The 23,021-nt window shown below is 33.8% G+C and overlaps 1 protein-coding gene across 1 annotated transcript in view; it reads left to right on the top strand.

Annotated features, from left to right (window-relative positions):
• The window catches only part of ADAMTS19 (ADAM metallopeptidase with thrombospondin type 1 motif 19), a 255,032-nt gene that overhangs the window by 57,470 nt on the left and 174,541 nt on the right, over positions 1–23,021 (top strand). Inside the window, exon 7 of the mRNA XM_082725818.1 lies at positions 14,799–14,842. Coding sequence (XP_082581944.1) covers positions 14,799–14,842 — 44 coding nt within the window. The remainder of the gene's footprint in view (positions 1–14,798; positions 14,843–23,021) is intronic.

Genomic DNA, 23,021 nt, shown 5'->3' with positions numbered 1-23,021 from the left:
GCATATTTTGGGTGGCATATTGACAAAATTTTTGGCTAGGTAATTCAGAAAAGATTTTTACCCTCAATTTCCAATATGAAGACAAAGCCTTTGGTGATGATAAGTGAATTTTGGTGGAACTGCAAAATGATGAACTTTGACCTACACTGTGTGTTTTTCAGTCATCACCGTATGGATAAAGCACCCATTATGTTAAAATCTGCAATTAATAAACTCTCTGGTACTGTCTGAGGAAAAAGTTTCAATTAGATCTCTAGCTAATTAATTTTTGGCTGCATTGTGAAAGTCTATACCACTAACACACATTTGTAATGCAGCATTAAGGGTAAATATAAAAAGGTGAAATAAGGAGCAGCAATATACTCTATATGAGCACTCTATGGTATAAATAATAAATTTCTTGCTTAGAACTACTAAAAATGAATAGTAATTCATTATTCTCTGGCAATTTAATTTTAGTATCAATAGTATCAACATTTCATATCACAGAATACTCAGTAACATCTAAAACATGATTTTCTGTAGTGGGTATATTAACTTCATGATAGTTTCTTGTTGCTGAATTATATAAAAACTATCTAATGATAAATAATTTATAAAGATGAAAAAAATACACATATAAATGCAATCGGATTTCTATGTCCAGCTATGTAAGTGGGTCTGCTACTAGACTTATACAATAAACCATGATAAAAACAGAAGAATATTAATGAGGCAAATGCTTTAGTCAGTGGAGCATGAGCTATAACATACTGCAATCTCTGAAAGAAGGAAAATTTATTAAGTGAGCCCCACAGTCAACCCAGCTTTTTGCCAGGACAATTCTTTGGTAAAACAAGCTGGAATCTAGGTAGAGCACAGTGGCCCCGCAGAGGGTACCAGAGATGAGGGTCCTATGTAAGGAATGGTGCCAAGAGGTCCATGTGCAGACCATCTGTGAGTACTTTGCAAGGCTGGTCTAACTATATATAGATAGAAACTTTCCAAAAGCATCAGAGTGCTACAACTATGGAGGTTAGATTTTTAAAAGATACTAGGAGTTGAGTAGATTCAGGCCACAAGAAGAGTAAAGCAAACTGATTAATACCTTATTATCACTCCTAATATTTAGCTGAGAAAACAGAAAGGCTGAGCCTTCATAGCAGGGACCTAGATCTGAAGAAATGTCTGCTCTGACCTACCCTAACAAAACCTGAAACCAAGCACCTATAAGATATTTAGGGAAGATAGAATGTAAGGTTGAGTTCCAACAGTTTATAAAAGCTTGGGAATTATGTTGAGATTTAGATAGATCCTCCCTCCCAAGGAATACACTCAAACCTTGTCTAAGTTCAGAGTGACCTGTCAGTAATTGAAATCCCTTCTAAAACAAGAGTCAGCCCTCTTCAGAGGAAGATAACAGAATCTTGAATCTCTATAGTATTATCATCTACAGTGTCTCAAACATAAAAAAAAATTAGCCAAGCAAATATGAAAATGTGACTATGGCCAAGGAAAAGTAGTCAATAGAAACTCATCCTGAGATAGTTCACATGTTGCATTTACTGATCAACTTGTTGTAATTGGAATCTCAACAGAAGAGAATGAGAAGTGGCAAGAAAAATTATTTGAAGATGTAATGGCAAATTGTTTCTTAAATTGATGCGAAAACAAAACCAAACAAAACCGACAACCAAAACCACAACCCTTATAGGCCTAGGTGTATCTTAGGTAGATGAGTGAAAACCAGAGATACAGAAAATAAGTTTTAAATTGGCCAGAGAAAGAGGTAAGTTACATAGGGGAAATAATGTTAAGATCGATGACTGACTTCCTATCAGAAAAAAATGAGTCCAAAAGACAATAAAAATGGTATCTCTAATGTATGGGGTAGAGAGGAACCCTATCAACAAAAAGTCTCAGTGAACTTTTTTTTAAAAGACTTATTTATTTGAGAGAGACAGAGAGAGAGAGAGAGAGTGGAAGGAGGGAAGGGGGAGAAAGAGAACCTCAGGCAGACTTCCTGCTGAGCATGGAGCTCAATGTAGGGCTTAGTCTCAGGGTACTGAGATCATGACCTGAGCTGAAATCAAGAGCCAGATGCTTAACTGACTGAGCCACACAGGTGCCCCTCTCAATGAATTCTTCAACACGCTTTTTTAATCTATGAAATGGTATCTTCACACACATACACAAACAAAAATCTACAACTGACATCATACTTAATGGTGAAAACCGAATGTTTCCCATTAGGATTGGAAGTGAGACAAGGATGCCCACTCTTATACTTCTATTCAGTTTTGTACTGAAATCAGAGCCAGTATAGTAAGGTGGGAAGAAGAAAAAGAAAGGTATAAATATTGGGAAGAAAAAATACAAAGCATTTTTCTTCATAGATGATCTACCTCCATACAAAGAAAATTTTAAGAAATACAGCAGCAAAATTGCCAGAAGTTGTAACTGGATTTTTCAAGGCCTTAGAATATGAAGTCAATTGATAAAAACAAATTTATCTATTTATAGTAGAAATGAAAAGTTAGGAAAATTTTATGGTAACCTCCCAAACCATAAAAGATATAAGAATAATGTAAGAAAAATGGGCAAAACCTCTAAAGTGATACCTCCATAGCAAAGCTGAGAGAAATTAAAGATCTAAATAAAGATTTTTATTTATTGGAAGACTATTATCAAGAAGGCCATCTTCCTCCCATTGTCTGAGAGTCAACATAATCTCAATGAAAGTTTGTGCCATCTTTTTTGTTGTTGTTGTAAAAATTGGCAAGCTGATTCCAACATGTATTTGGAAAAAGAAAAGATAGAGAAGAGTCAAAACAATTTTGTAAAAGAAGAATAAACTGGGTGGGCTTACATTATTTGATTTCAAAATTTATTATAAAGATTTGGTAATCAAAACAATGGGGTATTGGCAGAAACTTGGCAAAGATGAATGATGTGGAATAAAGAATCTGGAAATACAGCCATATAGATATGTTCAATTGACTCTCAGAAAAACCCACTAATATAATCGAGTCATGGGAAGGTAGTTTATCAATGAAATGGCTCTACAACATCTGGATAACCATGTGAAAAAAATGAATTTCAATACTGCTTTACACCTTATGTGACGTTAATTCATTATGGGGCATAGAAAGCTACATGAAAGCTATAGCTACCAAACTCTCAGTAAAAAGAAAAGAAAAAGAAAGAAAAAAAGAAGAAAGAAAAACAGGAAATATATATGACTATAGGGAGGATAATAATTTCTTGGATAGGATACAAGAAAAGCACTAATCAAAAAAATTCTTAAAAATAATCATTTGGACATCTCCAAAATTTAAGCCATCTTATGTCCAAAAGATATTGATATGAAAATGAAAAGACAAGCCCTGGATTGGAGAAAATAGTGGCAATACCTCTGTCCACAAAAGCATTTGTATTGGAAATGTATATTTGTATTTATGCATATACACACATATAATATATAAATATAAAAAGATTAAAACTCAGAGAGATGATCATATAAAAATGACCTGTGTTTTTCCAAATACTAGCTGGTGATCTTAAATTGATTAAACAACCTGTCTCAGTCTTGTTATTATCAACAAAGTGAGGATAGTAGTACCGGGACAAAAATATAAGACATGTTGTATAATGCCTACCAAACAGTGAATGTTCAATAATTTTACTCCATACAAATAATTGTTTAAAATCCTGTGTAGACTCATACTGATGTGAAAGACCCACTATCAGAAAGACCATTTGTTGTATGATTATGTTATAAATGTTTTTGTCAGCCCATAGTTAAAATTCACTTTCCTTTTTAATAAAATTATAATTATGTAACATTGTGGGTCAACTACACTCAAAAAACTTTTGGAAGAATTATAGTTTCATCTCACATTATCTAAATACATTTAAGAATCATCTTTTACTACAGTAGGTATGCTCTAGAACATATTTTTTTGTCTTGTATTGCTAGGGAAAGCTAGCAACAAGGGAAGTAAGAAGGATTAGTTAAGAGTGTGGCTTTTAAGCCTTTATAACATAAGAAAAAATAGTGGACTCAATAGATTCTTTTTTCAGGACTGAAGAGAAAAGTGGTATTAGAAATAAGGAATGGGGGCACCTGGGTGGCTCAGTGGGTTAAAGCCTCTGCCTTTGGCTCGGGTCATGGTCCCAGGGTCCTGGGATCGAGTCCTGCATCTGGCTCTCTACTCAGCAAGGAGCCTGCTTCCCCCTCTCTATCCGCCTGCCTCTCTGCCTACTTGTGATCTCTGTCTGCTATATAAATAAATAAAATCTTAAAAAAAAAAAAAAAAGAAATGAGGAATGACATTAAAGTCACAGTACTGGTGGGGCAAGACTTGCATGTAGAGAGTATGATCCCAATAGTGTATATATTTTACATGTATTTAGTTATGTACAATGTATTTAGTTATATGAATACATAGGAAATAAAACTGTAGAAACAGACTTTAAAATGTTAACTATAAGTTTTCCCAGATAGTGGGATTATAGGCTAAGTTTTAACTTTATTCTTATATTTCTCAAATTACTGTAAGAAATATACTACAATATATTTTAATATATTAAATTAAATTAAATTAAATTAAATTTAAATTAAATTAAATTAAATTTCCTCATTATTTTAATGAGGAAACAATATGAATTAGTAATCAAATTATGAGTATCATCCTCTTTAGTCTCAGAAGCATTATTTCAAACACCTAACAAGCATGAGAAAGAAGACAGATCTCATCAGGTGACAAGTTTATAAAACCTATTTGTGGCTAACGCATTCTGACTATTCTGGTTATTTCTATATAATTCTGGTTATTTCTAAGGGATCTTTTAGTTATGGATAGAAAATCAAAGTTTCATTGTCTAAACAAGCTTTCTGCTCAAAACCCAAAGCAGAAGTCTTTGTTGAGAGGTAAAATTTGCTATGATTTTCATGCTTTATGGGGAAAAAAAAAAATCTTTGTACACCTCTTTAATCCTTTAGTAGAAATGTTGACTTCAATTTTTTTGTACTCTGATTGCTAGGACTTAGAATAAGACCTAATAATTTGCTTTTGATTTTTGGATCACATGGGAATAAATAGAAATAAAATAGAAAATAGAAAAATTTTTGGTTGAAATAGGAAAGAAAAACTCTCAAAGGTTATACACATATGAAATACTGATAGCTGCTGACTCATAATTCTCTCTTTACTTCCCCCTGGGAGTGAGGCTTATTTGAAGGATGCCTGTTTCACCATATCACTCCTTATCAGTACCATAAAAGTGAAAATCAACCCACCAGAGGGAATGTGTTATGTCTATTCTAAGTGGCCTAGTACCATTTGATCAGTAAAGTCTAAATGAATGGTTTGGGTAACTGAGAGCAAAGAATCTCTTTTTAGTTAGTTTAAACATAAGGGTGATCAAATTTTTAGCTTTGTAAGGACATTGTGAAAGATAAAACAAAAATTTAAATCTCCATGGATTCCATGATCTCATCCACATGTGACAGGCTAACCTCCATGTGACTAGTTTCTAGCATATTCTTATCTTAGATAATTATTAAATGTTGTATGTTATGTGAGCATATTGTAGGAAGGAATTTTAGATAACTGTTAATTTTGGTTTCAAGTAAAATAAATAATGTTTTCATATATCCAAGCCTATCTGCCATAATATATTTATTAAATTGTTCTGTGTGATAAAATGAAGTAAATATGTTAAAGCTGACCCAGTGCTTATGGGCTCATAGTAACAGAAACACAAAACATGTCCTCCCAGCTGTCAACTCTATGATTTCTTAGTGTAATTATCACTTTTCTCCTTGAAATCATGGAGAAGACATAAGTTTCTCTTGAAAATACTCAAATGGAGAGTTTTAAAAAAATTAGAGTTTAATTTTGTTAATCATAGCTTAGCTTCTCATATTTACTGAAATGTTTTCAGTTTATGTGCACTACTTCTGAAAATTAGTTTTAAACTAATTTCATTGTCAAGTGAAATAGAAAGTTTAATAAGATATACAAATGGTAGAAATATAGTAGTTTGATACAACTTATAGAATAATATCTGAATGAATCATTTATAGGTATAGCCCAGGGCACCATAGAGCTGCACAGTGAGACTTATTCTCAGATGTATCTTCATTCTTGGGAATTAAAGGCTCCATTTCATTTTTTTTTTCAATATAAATCAGAACTTGAACAGAATTTATTGGCCTTCCTAGTTGCCAGATTTTAACACTTATCATTTCCATAAACTCACATTATGAAACTCTATGATGCAGTCTTCAGACCCACTGAGCCAACAGGAGCCAAGGATGAGAGAATTTCAATTTGCATGATCATGGGTCAAGGCAGCAAACAAATCACTGTCCCCCATCACTCTCCCCCCAACGTTGATTTTTATGAAGTTAAGAATACATTATTTGGGCCCTCTTTAAAGAGGTTGACAGTGGAAGAATTAAAGATTAAGAATTATTATCTGATCGGAGTTTTTAAAAATGCTGCTCACGATTTATTTTTTTAGTGGTCCTGAGGGGTACTAACCAGGCTTTTGGAGAAAAGACCTCGCATTTTTAAAATATAATTTGCTTTTTTCATTTCTTTGCTGAGTAGAAACTGGCTGTGCAAAGGACTCTAAGTGCGCTTGAAAATAAGCAGTACATTTGTCATAGTTTTATCATGTTGTTTAGTTACAGATAAAGTCCCTTGTTTCACATTATGTAAATCAAATAGTTATGTTGCAGCCTCACGCATTATGATATGATGTATTGTATGTTTAGAAAAAGAAAAAAAATCCTTTTCTGTCTACATCTGAATATACTTTACACTCAGTGATTCTTGGCCCTACAGTGAAGATTTTGATTTTTATGTGGTTCTTTAACTTTCTGCATTACCATATTATTTGGTATCATCTATTGTGGGTGTTTCTCTCTCCTTTTGTTTGCTGGGAAAGGGAATTGTGGTGCCCTTATCACATTAGAGAAATGATTGTGTGTCACCCTTTTCTTTGTCTTCAAGGTAGAAACCTTTTTCACTTATCTTTGTATTCTTCCCCACTGCTTGGCATATAAGAGGCACCTAATAAACCCAAGCCATTCAACTATGTAGGTTGTGCACTATGCAAGAGTAGAGGGATTTTTATATTGTTGTATATATAAATGTACCCTGAGAATTAAGCAGTGCACAATGTATACAACCAGGCATGGTATTCCCGTGATAAATTTGATTTCTCTATCTTCTGATGTAGAAAGGAGCTAAATATATCTGATCATTTACTTTTAATAAAAATGTCAAAAAACCTCTTCCATTCTTCCTTATCAGTAGTTACATTCAGGTTCTGAATATGTTCCACCACCACATGGATATGTTTTCCTACATCAGTTGTTGTTGGTTTTGAGCCACACAGACCAATTTTGCAAGTTGAGCACAAAAGAGGTGTCTCTCTGGAATTTTTTGGTAGATGGAAAAATCTATGTAGTACTTAGAAAATTCTATGTAGTATTTAGAATGAGAGGAATAGTTGAGGAACTAGATATCAAGAAAGGCAGTGAGCATGGAAATTTTAGAAATGTCAGCCACTAGGTTTGGATGATTCGGGGCCATTTATTTTTTCCTACTGTATTATTCACTTTAGATGCTCTGGGAAAAGTGGGTGTGGGTCAAGATAGGGTGAGGAGGCAAATTCTGTGATTAGAAGCTGGTGAAATATATATATGAAGCTGGTTGACCAGTAGAGAGATGCTGGGGTTCAGGGGATAGTTAGGGTCTTCCTCAGTGGCTGTCAAGCAATCTCTTCGATTTTAAAAACTTTCAATTATAATCCTGGGACAAGTGTTCCAATGAATGTTTTGTTCAGATGTATAAAATTTTCTGTTTTGTGTCTTGAATATTTGAAAACGATGCAGTTCACTAGTTTAACTTTGAAGTTTTAGGGCATGGTATTTTGATTGATTAAGTTTAACAGGATAAAATTTCAGTGTGTCTTCCCTCATTTATTTAGAGTTGTCTTTCTAATTTGGGCATGCATTTTCAAAAAGATCTTTTTTTTTTTTAATTTTACTTTTTTTTTTCAGTGTTCCAAAATTCATTGTTTATGCACCACACCCAGTGCTCCATGCAATACATGCCCTCCTTAATACCCACCACCAGGCTCACCCAAACCCCCACCTCTCTCCCCTCCCAAACCCTCAATTTGTTTCTCAGAGTCCACAGTCTCTCATGGTTTGTCTCCCCCTCCAATTTCCCCCAACTCACTTCTCCTCTCCATGTCCTAATGTCTTCCATGTTTATTTAACACAAAAACAAGGTATAAATATTAAGACACTCAATTCTGATGGACATTCTGCCTGTGTAGTTCATGAAAATTTTTTTCTTTGCTATTTGCTTTTTAATAATTAACAAAAATGAGCCTACTTTAAAGCATTAATTCAATTGGATCAGTAGATTTTTAAGGCATATGCAAGTAATATTGATAAGATTATATCTTCTATATACAAAAGAAAAGCTCTTTTGTACAGTGAAGATTAATGTATCAAGTGGCAACAGCCAACTTTCAGTAATCCAGAATCAATCAACAAGTTTTTTCAGATTTTACAGAATAAAAAATAATAGACTATTTGAGAAAAAACATTTAAGAATGTAAATGAGTGAAAGCATACGTTGCTGTTCCTATTGTTTGGAAATACGCATTTATCAGTATATATAGCACATTCTAACACTACATTGCGTATATTGCATTTTGGGCATGACCCACTCCCTTGCAGTTCAGTGAGAGGTCTCTACAGTGGGCCTTGTCTAGACCAGACATATCTCTGATATACAGTATAAACCAGAGGCAGGAGAAAGCATGGCTGCTAAAACAAACCAAACCCAAATATTTAAGGGTGGAGTTAATTAAGTGAGGAAAGGAAGAAGAAAGGATAACCTGCAAGAGGGTCTCCATTTATGCCTTCTCTGAATCCTAGTGAAGTATCAGAAAAGTGTTCTTAGCGAAGAGTTTCTCAGGAATAATAAAAGTTCAGGTGATTCTTTGTGAAGAAAATCATGTGATAAACAAACGAACTTGTATTATTTTGTTATTTATAACTGCAGAATGTAAACACATTCCTAAATACTGAATATGATTTAAATGTATTAAGTTTATATTAAGTCCATTTTGTGCCTTGTGTTGAAAATATATTATTTAAGGTTATGTTTCATCTTTCAAACTCTACCTTTCCCTTCCATCCTTTACTCTAGTAATCAAGGGTTGATTCTATATCTATTTTATAGAAGTCATGTCTGTCAGATATGTGCCAGAAGGAATAGTAAAAAGTTATAATGATTAATTGTTGATATTGTTACCTCATTCTGTAGTCCATTCATATCCATGGCTATTCACTCAAACTTTTTCTTTATGCTTCAACCTTGTGGAAAGGAAATGGCAATATTGTAGTGATCATTAATTTTTACATTAATTCATAATTAACATCATGTCCCCTTGTAGGAAGATATCTTTGAAAAAAAGTTAAATATTATTTGATGTCAGTGTGAAGATCTCATTGAGGCAGTTATACAGTCTTTTTAATAGTTTGGTGAAAGGAGCTGCATCATAGAAAGTATAACAATAGGATAAGGTCTATCGGGCTTGATTCTATATACATTAAGATCTAATGTTAACAATATATATGTATTTCTCTAAACTTAATTACTATATGGCAGGTTAAATTGAATCCACTTCCTTTAATTATGTGATAATCTGACTGACTAGATAATCTTAACTGTTCCCGTTAGAAACCTCTTGGAATTGTGCAAAAAATATAATGGAAAATACTTTCACATGTGCAGATGAGCAAAGGAAGGAAGGAAGGGAAAGAAAGAGGAAGGGAAGAAGGAAGGAAGGAAGACAGAGAAAGAGAAAGAGAAGGAAAAAAGGACAGAAGGAAGGAAAAGAAAGAAAGAAATGCAGAGCTTCTGAGGTAACATAGTAATTGCCTTGAGAGGAGTTTGTTGGACCTAAAAATCTGGGTTTTTAGGCTTAGCACATGAAGAAAAAAGACTTTGAGACTTTGTAAAGTGGGAAAGTGGTGTGAAATGATTGTATATAGCCAAAACCCTTAGATAACTCCACCCTTGATAAAAATGGGATCTGGTAGAAACTCAGCAAACAAGAGCATGTTGTCAACAAGAAGCGTCTGTTTTAGCCATGACCCTAGGTTAGGAAAAAACAGCCCATCTGGCTATTCATCCACAAATATGATTTCAACACTGAAACCCTTGTTGTTGAAAGCATAGGCAATACTCTGAAGGGGCCCTCTCTTGATTTTACACCACACAAGGCAACTGCAAATAAAGTACAACTAAGTGAGTTCACAAGAGAATTTCAAAACACAGAATGAGAGCATCTTCCTTCACAAGAGCCAGGAGTTCCAGTAAAGAATAAACTAAAAAGCTTGGATTCTTTTAAAAAATCACATTTACATGACTGAACAATCACACCGAAAAATGAAATATGAGAATAAGATATTTCAGGGAAAACAAGTTAATTTGAAAATGGAAGAAATAAAAGATCTATAAAAGGAATGTACTTATACTTAAAACCTCAATTTCTGAGTTAAGAATAGATTAGATACAGCTGAAGAGAGCACTAGTGGATTGGATGAGAGATCTGAGGAATCCTGCCAGAAGGCTGCTAGAGTTCTTAAAAGATGGAATTACAAATGAGTGCTTTAGAGTTACAGACCTCAGAATGAGAAAATCAAAAATATGCCTAACGGAGTTGTAGCACAATAAAGGGAGTGAGTATGAGAGGAATAGGCTAAATAGATAATAAGAATTTGTATGTGTTCATAGGTTCTTCAAATTAGATAACATGCCAAGTACCAAAGAAAATAAATAAAATCAAAATCAGTACCTAGACATGTCAAGGTGGGACTGCAAAACCAGAAACCAAATGCATAAAAGAAGAGCCAGTTGATCACCAACTTATATATTTATATATATACACACCAACTTGTAAATGTATATTTTATATACATGGACTTCTCTATTTATGAATGCTAGAAAGAAATGAAATACTCTTTGTCACTGGCCAAGGACCAGTAAAATTAACCTAAAATTCTGTACATGCCTGCTGTCTCATTATGAATAAACACATGGGAAACAAAGTCTGGAACTGTTTATTATTCATAGATCCTCACTGAAGGAAATCCTGAAGGATATACTTAAAGAATAAGGAGCTCTCTAGAAAGTAAAGATCCAACCTATTACTGAGAAAATATATTGCTAAATACATGGGCAAATCTAATAATAGTTTAGAAAATCTAAATTGAGATTTGAAAAATTGAGATAGAATTATAATGTCAAATAAAAATAACATGAAAGATTGAAGGGAGGTGTTGATTTAAAAGCATTTGATGTCCTTTCTTCAGGAGGAGCCTGAAGATAATTTTTAACTCCAGACATTCAAGTGAACGTTGTAGGCAGAATAATGTCCCTATTCTAATCCATAGACCTTGTGACTATGTTATCTTACATTCTGGAAAAAGGTCTTTGTGGATGTGATTATGTTTCAGATTTTGAGATTGAGTGATTATCCTCGATTACGTAGGGAGCCCAATGTAATCACAGGTGATAGGGAAAGAGGGAAGCAAGAGATATGATGGCAGAAGGAGACCAAGCAAGTGATACCATTGTCAGCTTTGAGGATGGAAGGAACTGTGAGTTAAGAAGTACAGCAACCTCTAGAAGCTGGGAAAGGCAAAGAAATGGATTCTTACCTAGAGCTTCTAGAAGAAACCCAGTACTCCTCATACCTTGATTTTAGCCCAGTGAACTCCAAAATTCTGACTTTGAGACTGTAAGATGATACATTTATGTTACATCATTGTATTTGTGAAATTTGTTACAGCAGCAATAGGAAAATAATACAATGCCATTTAAATGTGGAAGTAACAAACACAATCTAACGTTATTTTTCAAGTAGTAGCAAAAAAAAAAAGAAAGGAAAATAAAACTAGATAGGAAGGAAAGTATAATGGGAAATAGAATTAACAAATAATAAAGAAAAAACAAATAAAGAAATCAAATATATCCATAATAAAATATTAAAGTCATTTTTATATTATATAATTAGGTTTTATAATTTTAACCATATGCTTTTTTGTAAGAGACTTGGAGAAAATGAAAGCTGAAAGTAAAACAGAAAAAAATACCAAGAAAACATCAACGTATAACTAGTATATTAATATTTGTTAATATCAGATGTAATAAACTTTAATACAGAAAACATTAGGAGGGTACATATGGTTTCTATACAATAGTAAAAAATAATTCAAAATAAATTATAAAAATTCAGAGAGTTACTTTCAACTTAATTTCAACATAAAGGAAAAATTAGCCAGAATCAGAAGGGAGCAACAAACGTATAACCACAATGGAATTTTAGCACCTCTTTTTCAGTTACAGATTTAAAAATAAATTTAGAATTTCTAATTTTCTTAAGCAATTTTATGTCAGAGTTGGGTATGTCACTAGATCTAATGCACATGTATAGCTTTGTTCCAACCCATTTGAAAATACACATTTTTAAAATTTTAATTCCAGGATAGTTAACATACAGTGTTACATTACTTTCAGGTGTACAATATTGTGATTCAAATTTCTATATCTTATTCATTGTTCATCACCATACTTATATTCTTAAAATCCCTTAACCTTTTCACCCATGCCCCCCACCCATGTCCCCTCTGGCATCCTCCAGTTCTCTATATTTAAGTGTTGGGTTTTTTGTTTATTTCTTTACATTTTAAATATGCATGGGACATTTACAGACCTGCACAGATATTAAATCACAGATGCTGCTGATGAGCTGGGAAAATGTGAATTGAAAACTAACCATTTTAATCATCAAAGTGTAGATGTCGTTGGTGTAATTGACAAGAGGGTTGCACATAATTTTACAATTTTTAATTTAGAAACGGCATTCAGATGGCTATAACAGAGTGAGGAATAAAAAAAAAATTTTTTATTTCTCTCTCACACACCCACAAAGACTAATTAGTGTATTGTTTGTAATAGTAAAAATTCTGTAGAATCTAAACATCTTTGCTCATCAGTAGGAAATTGCTTAAATTATAGTATAGAAATAACAAACAGCAAGAACAACAAAACAACAAAAATGTGAACAACTAATTCCGGACAGCTTAGTAGGTGCCTGGCATTGTTTTTAAGTTTTCTCTGTGTTTACTTATCCAACACATTCACTAAACTCACATTAAAGTGTTCTATATGGAGAGACTCAGTCAGTTAAGCATCTGACTTCCACCAGGGGATGAACTCAGGGTCCTGGGATCGAGTCTTGCATTGGGCTCCCTGCTTAGCTCCCTGCTCAGTTGGAATCGGCTTTTCCCTCTCCTTCTGCCCTACCCCTTTCTTTAAATAAATAAGTAAATGTGTGTATGTAGGTATGTCTTATTAAATTAATCTTTATTATTTATTTATTTATTATCTAATCTATATTATTTATTAAATAAATCTAATAAGATCTAATCTTATTAAATCTCCTAACCTGCACTATAAACCTACATGGTAGATAGTGTCCTTATTATCCCTTTTTTCTGTAGAGATAACAGAGGCACAAGAAGGTTCAGTAAGTTGCCAAAGGTCACATAACTAGTAAAATTGAAAAGGTAGTTAAAATTGTGCTTTCATATAGTTTACTCTGAAGCTCTTCAAGATATGGTATTCAAATAGCAAGTTGTAGCATATTTTTCATGGTTATATTCTGCCTCTGTGTAAAAATACTAATTTCTTCATGCCCCCCCCTTTTTTAAGATTTTATTTGTTTATTTGACAGAGAGAAAGAGATCACAAGTAGGCAGATCAACAGGCAGAGAGAGAGCGGGAAGCAGGCTCCCCGCTGAACAGAGAGCCCAATGCGGGGTTCAATCACAGAACCCTGAGATCTGGGTCAAAGGCAGAGACTTAACCCACTGAGCCACCCAGCTGCACTCCTCATGCCCTTTTAAAAATGATTACTATCAGTCTTTTAAAAATTTTGCCAGTGTTATGATATAAAATATTTTGCTGTTTTAAATTGTGTTTTGTAAATTTGACTCTTCTATCTGGAAATTATTTTTGTGCCTATGAAGCAGAGATCTTTTAGTATTTATCAAACAGAAAGGTACGTCCTAATACCCGATACTGTTTTTTATAATAAAAAAATGAAATCCGGTAAAATTCAAAACAAGATAGAATTTTATTTTTGAAGTATTTTTAATGAAATAAGACAACATGCTTTAGTATTATATCATAAAAGATGTGTCATTAAAAATTTAATAATTCTTTTGATGGCTGCATAGTATTCCATTGTGTAAACCTGGTGATTCACAGACCTGTACCCCTGGGGATAAAAATATATGTTTATAAAAAATAAAAAGTTAAAACAAAACAAAAAAAAAATTAATAATTCTTGGGGCACCTAGGTGGCTCAGTGGGTTAAAGCCTCTGCCTTTAGCTCAGGTCATGATCTCAGGGTCCTGGGATCAAGCCCCACATCGGGCTCTCTGCTCACCAGGGAGCCTGCTTCTTCCTCTCTCTCTGCCTGCCTCTCTGCCTACTTGTGATCTCTGTCTGTCAAATAAATAAAAAAATTCTTTAAAAAAATTTAATAATTCTCATTTTTTCTTAGAATTAAAATTTAATCTTATTTTCAGTTCTGTTAAATTGTTGGAGATAATTCAGTTGTTAATGTAATCATCAAAAATGAGTCACATAATCTCTATTGACTGTGGAAAAGTTTATTTTTGCTTCCATTTTCTGTTTCCTTTCTAGGAAAGATTTCTGTGTTCACAAAGATGAACCATGTGATACTGTTGGTAAGTGCATGTAAAAGTTTTTACACTTTGAGGAGTTCTGGACACCTTTAATACATCATTTGTTTAAGTATAGGAAATTATTTGAGAGTGCTGGTTTTAATGGAATGTCTTTTTCTTTAGACTGTCGGAGGTATGTATTTCCAACCTTATGTTTAATCATTGGTTAACACTTCAGTTATTAATGAAACAGCCTAAAGACACAAATACACTATATACTGGAGAAAAATTTTAAACTAGGTTTTAAGAATCTCATGAGTTCTTTTTTCTTATCATCACAGAGATGTACGCATGGGTTCAGCAAAATTCTATTATTATTGCTAAACCAAGGCAAAATGGATTAATGTCAATGTGATTGACCTTTTTCAGGCTAATGGATTTTCTTTTTTCTAGTAATGTATGTTTGAAATTCTTTGCAGACTGTCAAGGAATTTCATTTCATTTCCCCGATTTTCTGTACATAAAGTAGTAAATTTTCTGTATTTTGACCTGGATATTTAAATTCCTAAAAGAATAACCACACACGCAGTAGAATCCATGAAACCACAGCTTTTAATTTTGAGAGAATGGCTACATATTTGCTAACATAAGTGATATATCTATGTAATTTACATAACTATATATATATAACCATGTATTAATTATACTGCTGTCTACATATATTATTTTTAAGCCATGTAGCTGTATATAATAAGGCATTATTGATAAAGTATAGTTAAGAATCATGGTCTGGCTTTGACATATGATGCGGGTTGTATTTCTGTAGGGTAGGATATATTTTAACTTAACCATCTTTGACGTGTCATATGTTCTTGGTAAGGATGAACAATCTAAAAAGGGCAAAAGCAGAATAAAGGGGTACAGGTATTTTTAAAAAATCAGTTCTAACTAGTTCCATCATCTTAAGTTCTCATCAACGTTAGGTGATGAAAATCTGAGATAGTAAGTGAAAAATAGTTATAGTTAGTGTAAAGCACTTAATGATGGAGTCAAAGGAATATTTGGTTCACAAGGGGCTGTAGCATAAAAAGATCTGGTACCCCAAGGAAAAGCTGACTTGATTTAGGGATGATCTTTCTAATGTCTTCTCGCCTGCTTGCTGCAGTGTTTCATTTGTTTGTTTGTTTGTTTTGTTTTGTTTTTCTCCTTTTCTTGTCAAAATCTCTAGAAATTAATTCTCATTGTATAGCTTTAATCAACCTAACCACACAAGCTTTGAATTACCAATGAAGACTGTGTCAAGATAATTATCTTTCCCTCCACTTAAACAATGGTACTGCCCCTAAAACCTTCTTTAATATAGGCAGATCCACTTCTTGCCTCATTCAAGTATCTGAGAAAAATCAGCATCTGGGGCAGTGTCTCCCATAATTATGCATGCTAACTGCCTCTTCCCAGTGTGGACACAGCATAAAGAAGCAAGTGTTACCATGAGGCAAACCAGTTTCCTTTTGATTACGTCTATGTTTCACATCTTGCTAAATCTGCTATTTGAAAATAGCATACATATTCATGATATGCATTATCTATGAAACTTATTTTCTGGTTTAAAGCACATTTGAATAATGAAGTACCTTGATGTGTTTGGACCATCAGAGTTCATCAGGAAAGCAGTATAATCAGTCCCTCTCTCTGTTCAACCTGTCCATGAAGACTTTGGTAGAAACTGGTTTTAAATATTATAGCATAGGATTCGTAAAGTCCAGTGCCCTTCCTAAGATCTGTCGTTATTTCTGAGTGCCTAGATTCTTGGGGTCGTCTTCTTGATGGCATTGTTGAATCACCGCACCCTTCATCCACAGGCCATGGGCTAACCTCTGGGCTTCCAAATGTGTGAGCAAGTAAATATCTTTATTATTTAAACAAACTTAAGGTTTTTATTTCTGTAACTTGCAGTGTAAGAGGTAGATTTTCCCTGATACTCACTCACATAGTCATTTATAAGGAAAGAAAATATGGGGCAATAGTAATAATTTTTTCTATGATTAAAGGAAGCAGGTAAACTTCTCATTGAATTATTCCCAAAGTTAAACAAATATACGTGGCTTACAGGTCATCTTAACAGCTCTCAATCTCTAGTGTCACAAAACAAAAGAGATTAGGTCTTATCAATAAAATGTTTAAGTGACACACATTTTAAAATCTCCTTATGTAATACTATGGGCTGTATCTTGCCACATGCTTTTTTTTTTCCTTCTTCTTTTTTTAAGAGAGAGAACATGTGCAAGTAGGAGTGGGAGCTGGGGGTTAGGAGCGGGCAGAGGGAGAGAGAAATTCCTAAGTAGTCTCCACCCCCAGAATGGAGCCTGATGTGGGATTCAGTTTCACAACCCCAAGATCATGACCCCAAGATCATGACCTGAACTGAAACCAAGAGTTGGTTGCTTAACCAACTGAGCCACCCAGGCTCACCTGTCAAATGCTTTTCTTACATCAGTGTATACCTTCCTGACTCTTCTATTACTGATGAAGGCAGCCCATTTCACACTGGATACTATATAATGAAAACTTTGCAAGAAAGGAAAATGAATTTTGTATTTATTAGCTTGGATAATATAGACCTGAATGATGACCTTAAGATGGCAATTTCTCTTAAGTCTCCTAGTAGGTATAGTAAGAGAAGAAAGACAGCAGACAAAGCTTTGAATTTATCATATTAACTTGAATTATTCATGAAGAGGAATGCTTGTGTTTTAAAAACAATGGTTGGACTTAGGCTATATTTTGTAATTTGAACAACACATGAATCAACATTATCTCACTTAATTCCTTCACAATCCAAACTCTCTCATTTTATTATCATAACTTTATAGGTAAAGAAAACACCAAAATAGAACAGAGTTTGGATTTTGAAGTCAGATATCCAGATTCAAATCAGACTTCTGCAGTTTATTACCTGCACAGATGTGGGCACATTATTTAACATATTGTGAAAGTTTGGATTCCTCACTTTTGCCATAGAATCTATATTGTTGATCCCACAGAATGTTGTGAAACTGTAACATTTGTGAAGGCGGCTCATTTTTAATTGGCATTCAGTATGCACTAGATCTCTCACGTCCCTTTTTATTCCTGTTGAGGTGTTACAAATTTGCCCAGCATCACTGTTAGTAAGTGTGGTACTGGCTTCTGTCTCAGATCTTAGAATAATGGGTCTGCTTTCCTCTATAGTGTGATATATTTGTATAATAGAGGACAATACTGTTAGAAGATTGAAGGTGGGAAAATTTAAGTTTGAATGAAGTTACAGATTAAATTATATAAATTAAAATACATAAAGAAATGGCAAATACAAACTTGGAAATAACTTATTTATCAGCATTTTAACTTTGTAACAATATTTTGCTCATTTGCTGATAAAAAAGATATGTACATCTTAAATATGTTAGGCTATATTTGTGTTATGGGATATTAAAAATAAGTGCTTCCTTTGATAAATTGTACATATTTTTAAGCTTATATTTGAAAAGCTGTTTAGAGGGTAAAAAGTACAAGTTGTTTTGCCATTTCCCCAGTTACTTTTTCCTATTGTTTTTTTCACATGGATGGTTTGGTAGATTGGTGAGTAGATATAGAGATGCTGGACAAAAAGATGCTATTATATGTTTTTATCAATACAACATCACTTCTAATACATATGCACGTTCACCTTTTAACATTCCTGAAGTTGAGATTCATTTTGTAGCCAGAGACCTCTTAGAATTGTGCCAGTGTAATTCAGAACTTTTAAGTCTTAGGTTGCGTGAACCCTGTGATAACCTCAAATTTCAGGAGAAATAATATACAATTCTGGATGCAAGAGGCAACTGTTTGCTGGTGGTGCTGATGAAGTTGCCTTACTTTCTGTGGCAGCAGGATAATGATCCCCAAAGATGTACAGGTTCCAGCCCTGGAACCTAGGAATAGGTTGGGTTACATCACACAGGAAAATGAAGGTTTCAGATGGAATTAAGGCTGCCCATTAACTGAACTTAAATAGGGGGATTATCCTGGGCTGTCTTGCTATGCCCAATGGAATTGCAAGGATCCTTAAAAGCTTAAGAGGAAGGCAGAAGAGCTGAGTCAGAGGGAGATGTAATTACTGAAGAAAGGCCCAAAGAGATGTAACGTGAGAAGGTTTGAACTCATCATTACTGCTTTTGAAGGTGGAAGAAAGTGAAAAATCAGTAGTCTTTGTATCTGGAAAATGCAAGGAAATGGATTCTCCTGTAGAACCTCCAGAAGAATGCACAGACGGCCTTCTGATACCTTGGAGTTGGCCAGTGAGAGCTGGGTCAAGCTTCTAATAAGGAGAATTTAAAATAGTAAACTTGGGAGGTTTAAGCCAGTTAATTTGTGGTAATATATTGCAGTAGCCATAGAAAACAATATACTTTCCAATAAATAATTACCTCCTCCCATGACTTACAGAGAACAAATCCAGAAATCCAGTGCTCTCAAATCTTTATAGACTGTGGGGTGAATAGTCCTCACCCAGTAGTTTATTTTAAGAACTGGTAATGATTTTTGCATTAGAAAAAAAGTAGGAATTTGTATCATGACATACAAATATGTGTAAAGAGCAACAAACTAGGGTTGTGCTAAGAAACATGAGTCGATAGTTGACCAATTCTTGCTGAGAGACCAAACTAAAAAAATGTTCTTTCTCATCTATGAATAGTGAAAGAACTATAATCAATTCTTTAAAATCTTTTTAAGAAAATACCAAGTGTTGGGGCACCTGGGTGGCTCAGTGGGTTAAGCCTCTGCCTTTGGCTCAGTCATGGTCTCAGGGTCCTGGGATTGAGCCCCACATCGGGCTCCCCGCTGAGCGGGGAGCCTGCTTTCCCCTCTCTCTCTGCCTGCCTCTCTGCCTACTTGTAATCTCTATCAAATAAATAAATAAAATCTTAAAAAAAAATACCAAGTGTTAAGGATTTTACAGATGATTTCTACTAAAATTAAATGAACAGACCATTCCAATATTATATAAGCTATTTTAGAAAATAGAAAAAAATTAATTAAACCCATATAAATTTCTTACCAAATCCTAAAGAGGACAGTGTAAGAAAGAAAAACAATAAGTTTTTCTTACTCAGGAAAGAAATGAAAGAATTTTAAACTAAATATTAGCAGATATCATCTCACAAGGTATTTTTAAATAACCCAGTAGAGTTACTTTATTTTAGATTTATTCCAGAAATACAGCGGTAGTTTAACATTAGAAAATCTTAAAATGTAACTGTGTAATACAATTAAAGATAAAAACCATATGATCATCACAATGGAAAAAGAAAATGTCCTTCATACAACTGAAAACACATTCATGGTAAAGACTCTTGGCAAAAGAGAACAAAGTAGAAACTTTATTAACTCACTTAAAGATATTTACACAAAATACATAAATATCTTTTTAAAATAGTGAAGTATTAAAAGCATTCCTCTCTAAATCAGAAACAGAGAGAATTTTATTTTCACTGTTTCTATTCAACAGTGCATTAGAAATTTTAGGCCTTAAAATGAAGTGGATGTGATGATTGTCTCCATTAAAAAAAACAATATGGAATTAAATTGTTAAAATTAACAGGAGAGTGAGGTGGTTAAGTATCCAAGCAATATTTAGTCACCACTTGCATTTTATATACCAGCATTTGGCAGTGAAACATTTAATTCAAAAATTCTATTAAATATATGAAAAAATAAAATTCTTTGTAATACATCTAATAACAAAATACATAGGACATATGGAGAAAATTATTGAGCTATTTTATAATTCAATCCAAGAGGGCATAACTCACTGAAGATATAAACTATACTCATGGTCTGAAAGACTAAAGGTGAAACCAAATGGGCATTTTCCTCAAATTGACCTAGTGATGGAATTTATTTCAATAAAAATTCTAAAAGAGTTTTGGAGGAAAATTGACAGGTTGATTTTAAATGTTATAGAAGAGATTAGGCCTAAGAATTGCCAAGACATTAGTGAAGAAAGAATATGGAAGAAGAATCTTCTCTATCACTTATCAAGTATGGTATGAGATAAATAGGACAAGGCTGCTGCATGTGTTAGGGAAATAGACAAAGCAGAACACTGTGAGAGCAGAACACATGCTGTTAAGATACTTATGTACAAGGAGACAAGTTAAAATGAATTGCATGGTTTAAATTTATAAAAAATCAGAAGAGAAAATACAGAAAATTAATTTCATATTTTTGAGATATAGACAAGGGTTTTTAAAAAACACAGAAATGCTAATTATAAAAGAAATGTTTGATAAATTCAACTATATTTACATTTGAAATTCCTGTGTATCAAAAAATATCATAATAGCATGGGGGTGGGGAACAGGATTCTCTTAGGTAGAAGATAACCATATTCATGGATTTTAAGGTGCCTTGATTGTCATTGATTTTGAGACTTACCACTATATAATGTACCACTGAAGAGGAAAAAACAACAATGCAGGAAATTCTTGATTGTAAGACATTATCAACTGTAAGGCAAATCACAATGTGGAATAACGTCAATCTTGGAATTACTGATTGTATTTGCAACACACATAACCAAAATTATTAGAACTTAGAATATAAAAAACAAGAAACCAACAAGAACAAGAAACAAACAAGAATTATATGTACTGAATAAAACCGAAGACTCTAGCAACCATTTTTGGAACAGAATACATAAAGGGTAAATTAAAAGAGAAAGAAGAGAGAGACAGGGAGGAGGGAAGATGAAAGGGAGGGAGGGAGGGACTGAGGGGGTAAGGGAAAAGGAAGGGAAGGGGAAGGAAGGGAAAAGAGAAGGGAAGGGAAAGAAGGGAAAAGAAAGGAAAGGGGAAGGGAAGGAAAGGAGAGGGAAGGGAAGGAAAAGTATGTCAACCCATTAGTAGATATATGTTCAGATTACAAGGAGATTTCTCCCAAGAGAGTAATTTTAAAAGAAAGCCTGATATTACCAAGTTTGCTTTTTAAAATCAGAACAAAAATCTCCCATTCTTTTGGGAAATCCTAAATAAAATCATGTTGCAGTTTCTTGTTCTGATTCCATATAGATCTTCTGTCTTCACATCCGTCTTTGACTTTCTGTGCTATGTTCCAGGTAACTTTCTCATCAGTATTTCTTAGTTTATACCAACTGTCTTATTTTCTTCCTGCATTTTTAAAAAAATTATTTATTTATTTAAGAGATAGACTGCATGGGGCTGGGAGGAGCAGAGGGGGGTGGAAAGGGAGAGAATCTCAAGCAGACACCCTACTGAGGTTGTCCAGCTTGGGGCTTGACCTCTTGACACTCAGATTATGACCCGAGCCAAAACAGAGTTGGACACTCAACCAACTGAGCCACCAAAGTGCCCGTTCTTATATTCCTTAATCATTTCATATGTTCAGCTTCAAGGATTTTTTTATTTCAATAGGTCTTTCATTTCTAAACACGCTGTTTGGTCTAAATCATTAAAAGTATACTTTTTAACATTCACTTTAATAATTCTGTCATTGACATTCTTGTGGTCGTAGTCCTATTTGTTCATTTTGTTGAATCTTGTTTTTGGTGACTTGGTGTTTGTCACTCAGTCATATAATTTTGTATTTGAGTTCTTATTTCTTTTATCTGTGGGAATCCTGTATAGCCTGAAAAAGAGGTACTTTTCTCAAGATACAATTTTTTTTTTCCACAGGGCCACCTTAGGAGTGTCTAAGTTAATTTCTAGGGTTAAATTCCTTGGATCATTCGGGTAATGTAAAGTAGATGTGCCAACTATGAATATTCTCAGGAGAAACCTTTTTTAAAAACAGAGTCTAGGTCAAAGTAGACAAGTTTTTATGCCATTATCTTTTGCCAGGGAGTGGTTGTTTTTCTAAACTACTCTTTCATTGTGTTGAGAAAGAGGAAAATGATATCCCCTTCTTCTCACTTTATATAGGTATAGCTTTATGTAGAAGTTCCAGTTCCAAGGTCTTACCTTGAGCAGTCTCTCTTTTTGTCTCAGTAGCATGTCTTAGACAGAACACCTTTGATTTTGAGTTTGGCAAATCCCAGAAGGGCTAGCACATTAGTGCCTGCCAGCTCGGAGCTCCACATTCTCCTTTCTTTTCCTTAGGCCTGCAGGAGGATTTCCCTTATTTATATACTCAGCCTTGAATTAGGGGACTTTTGTAATTTTTAATTCAGCATTTATATGTATAGGGTTGTGAACAGAAT

The sequence above is a fragment of the Mustela nivalis genome (genome assembly GCF_964662115.1).
Source record: "Mustela nivalis genome assembly, chromosome: 3".
Taxonomy (NCBI): Eukaryota; Metazoa; Chordata; class Mammalia; order Carnivora; family Mustelidae; genus Mustela; species Mustela nivalis.
The sequence above is the reverse complement of the archived record's forward strand: the minus strand, read 5'-3'. Positions and strand labels throughout refer to the sequence as shown.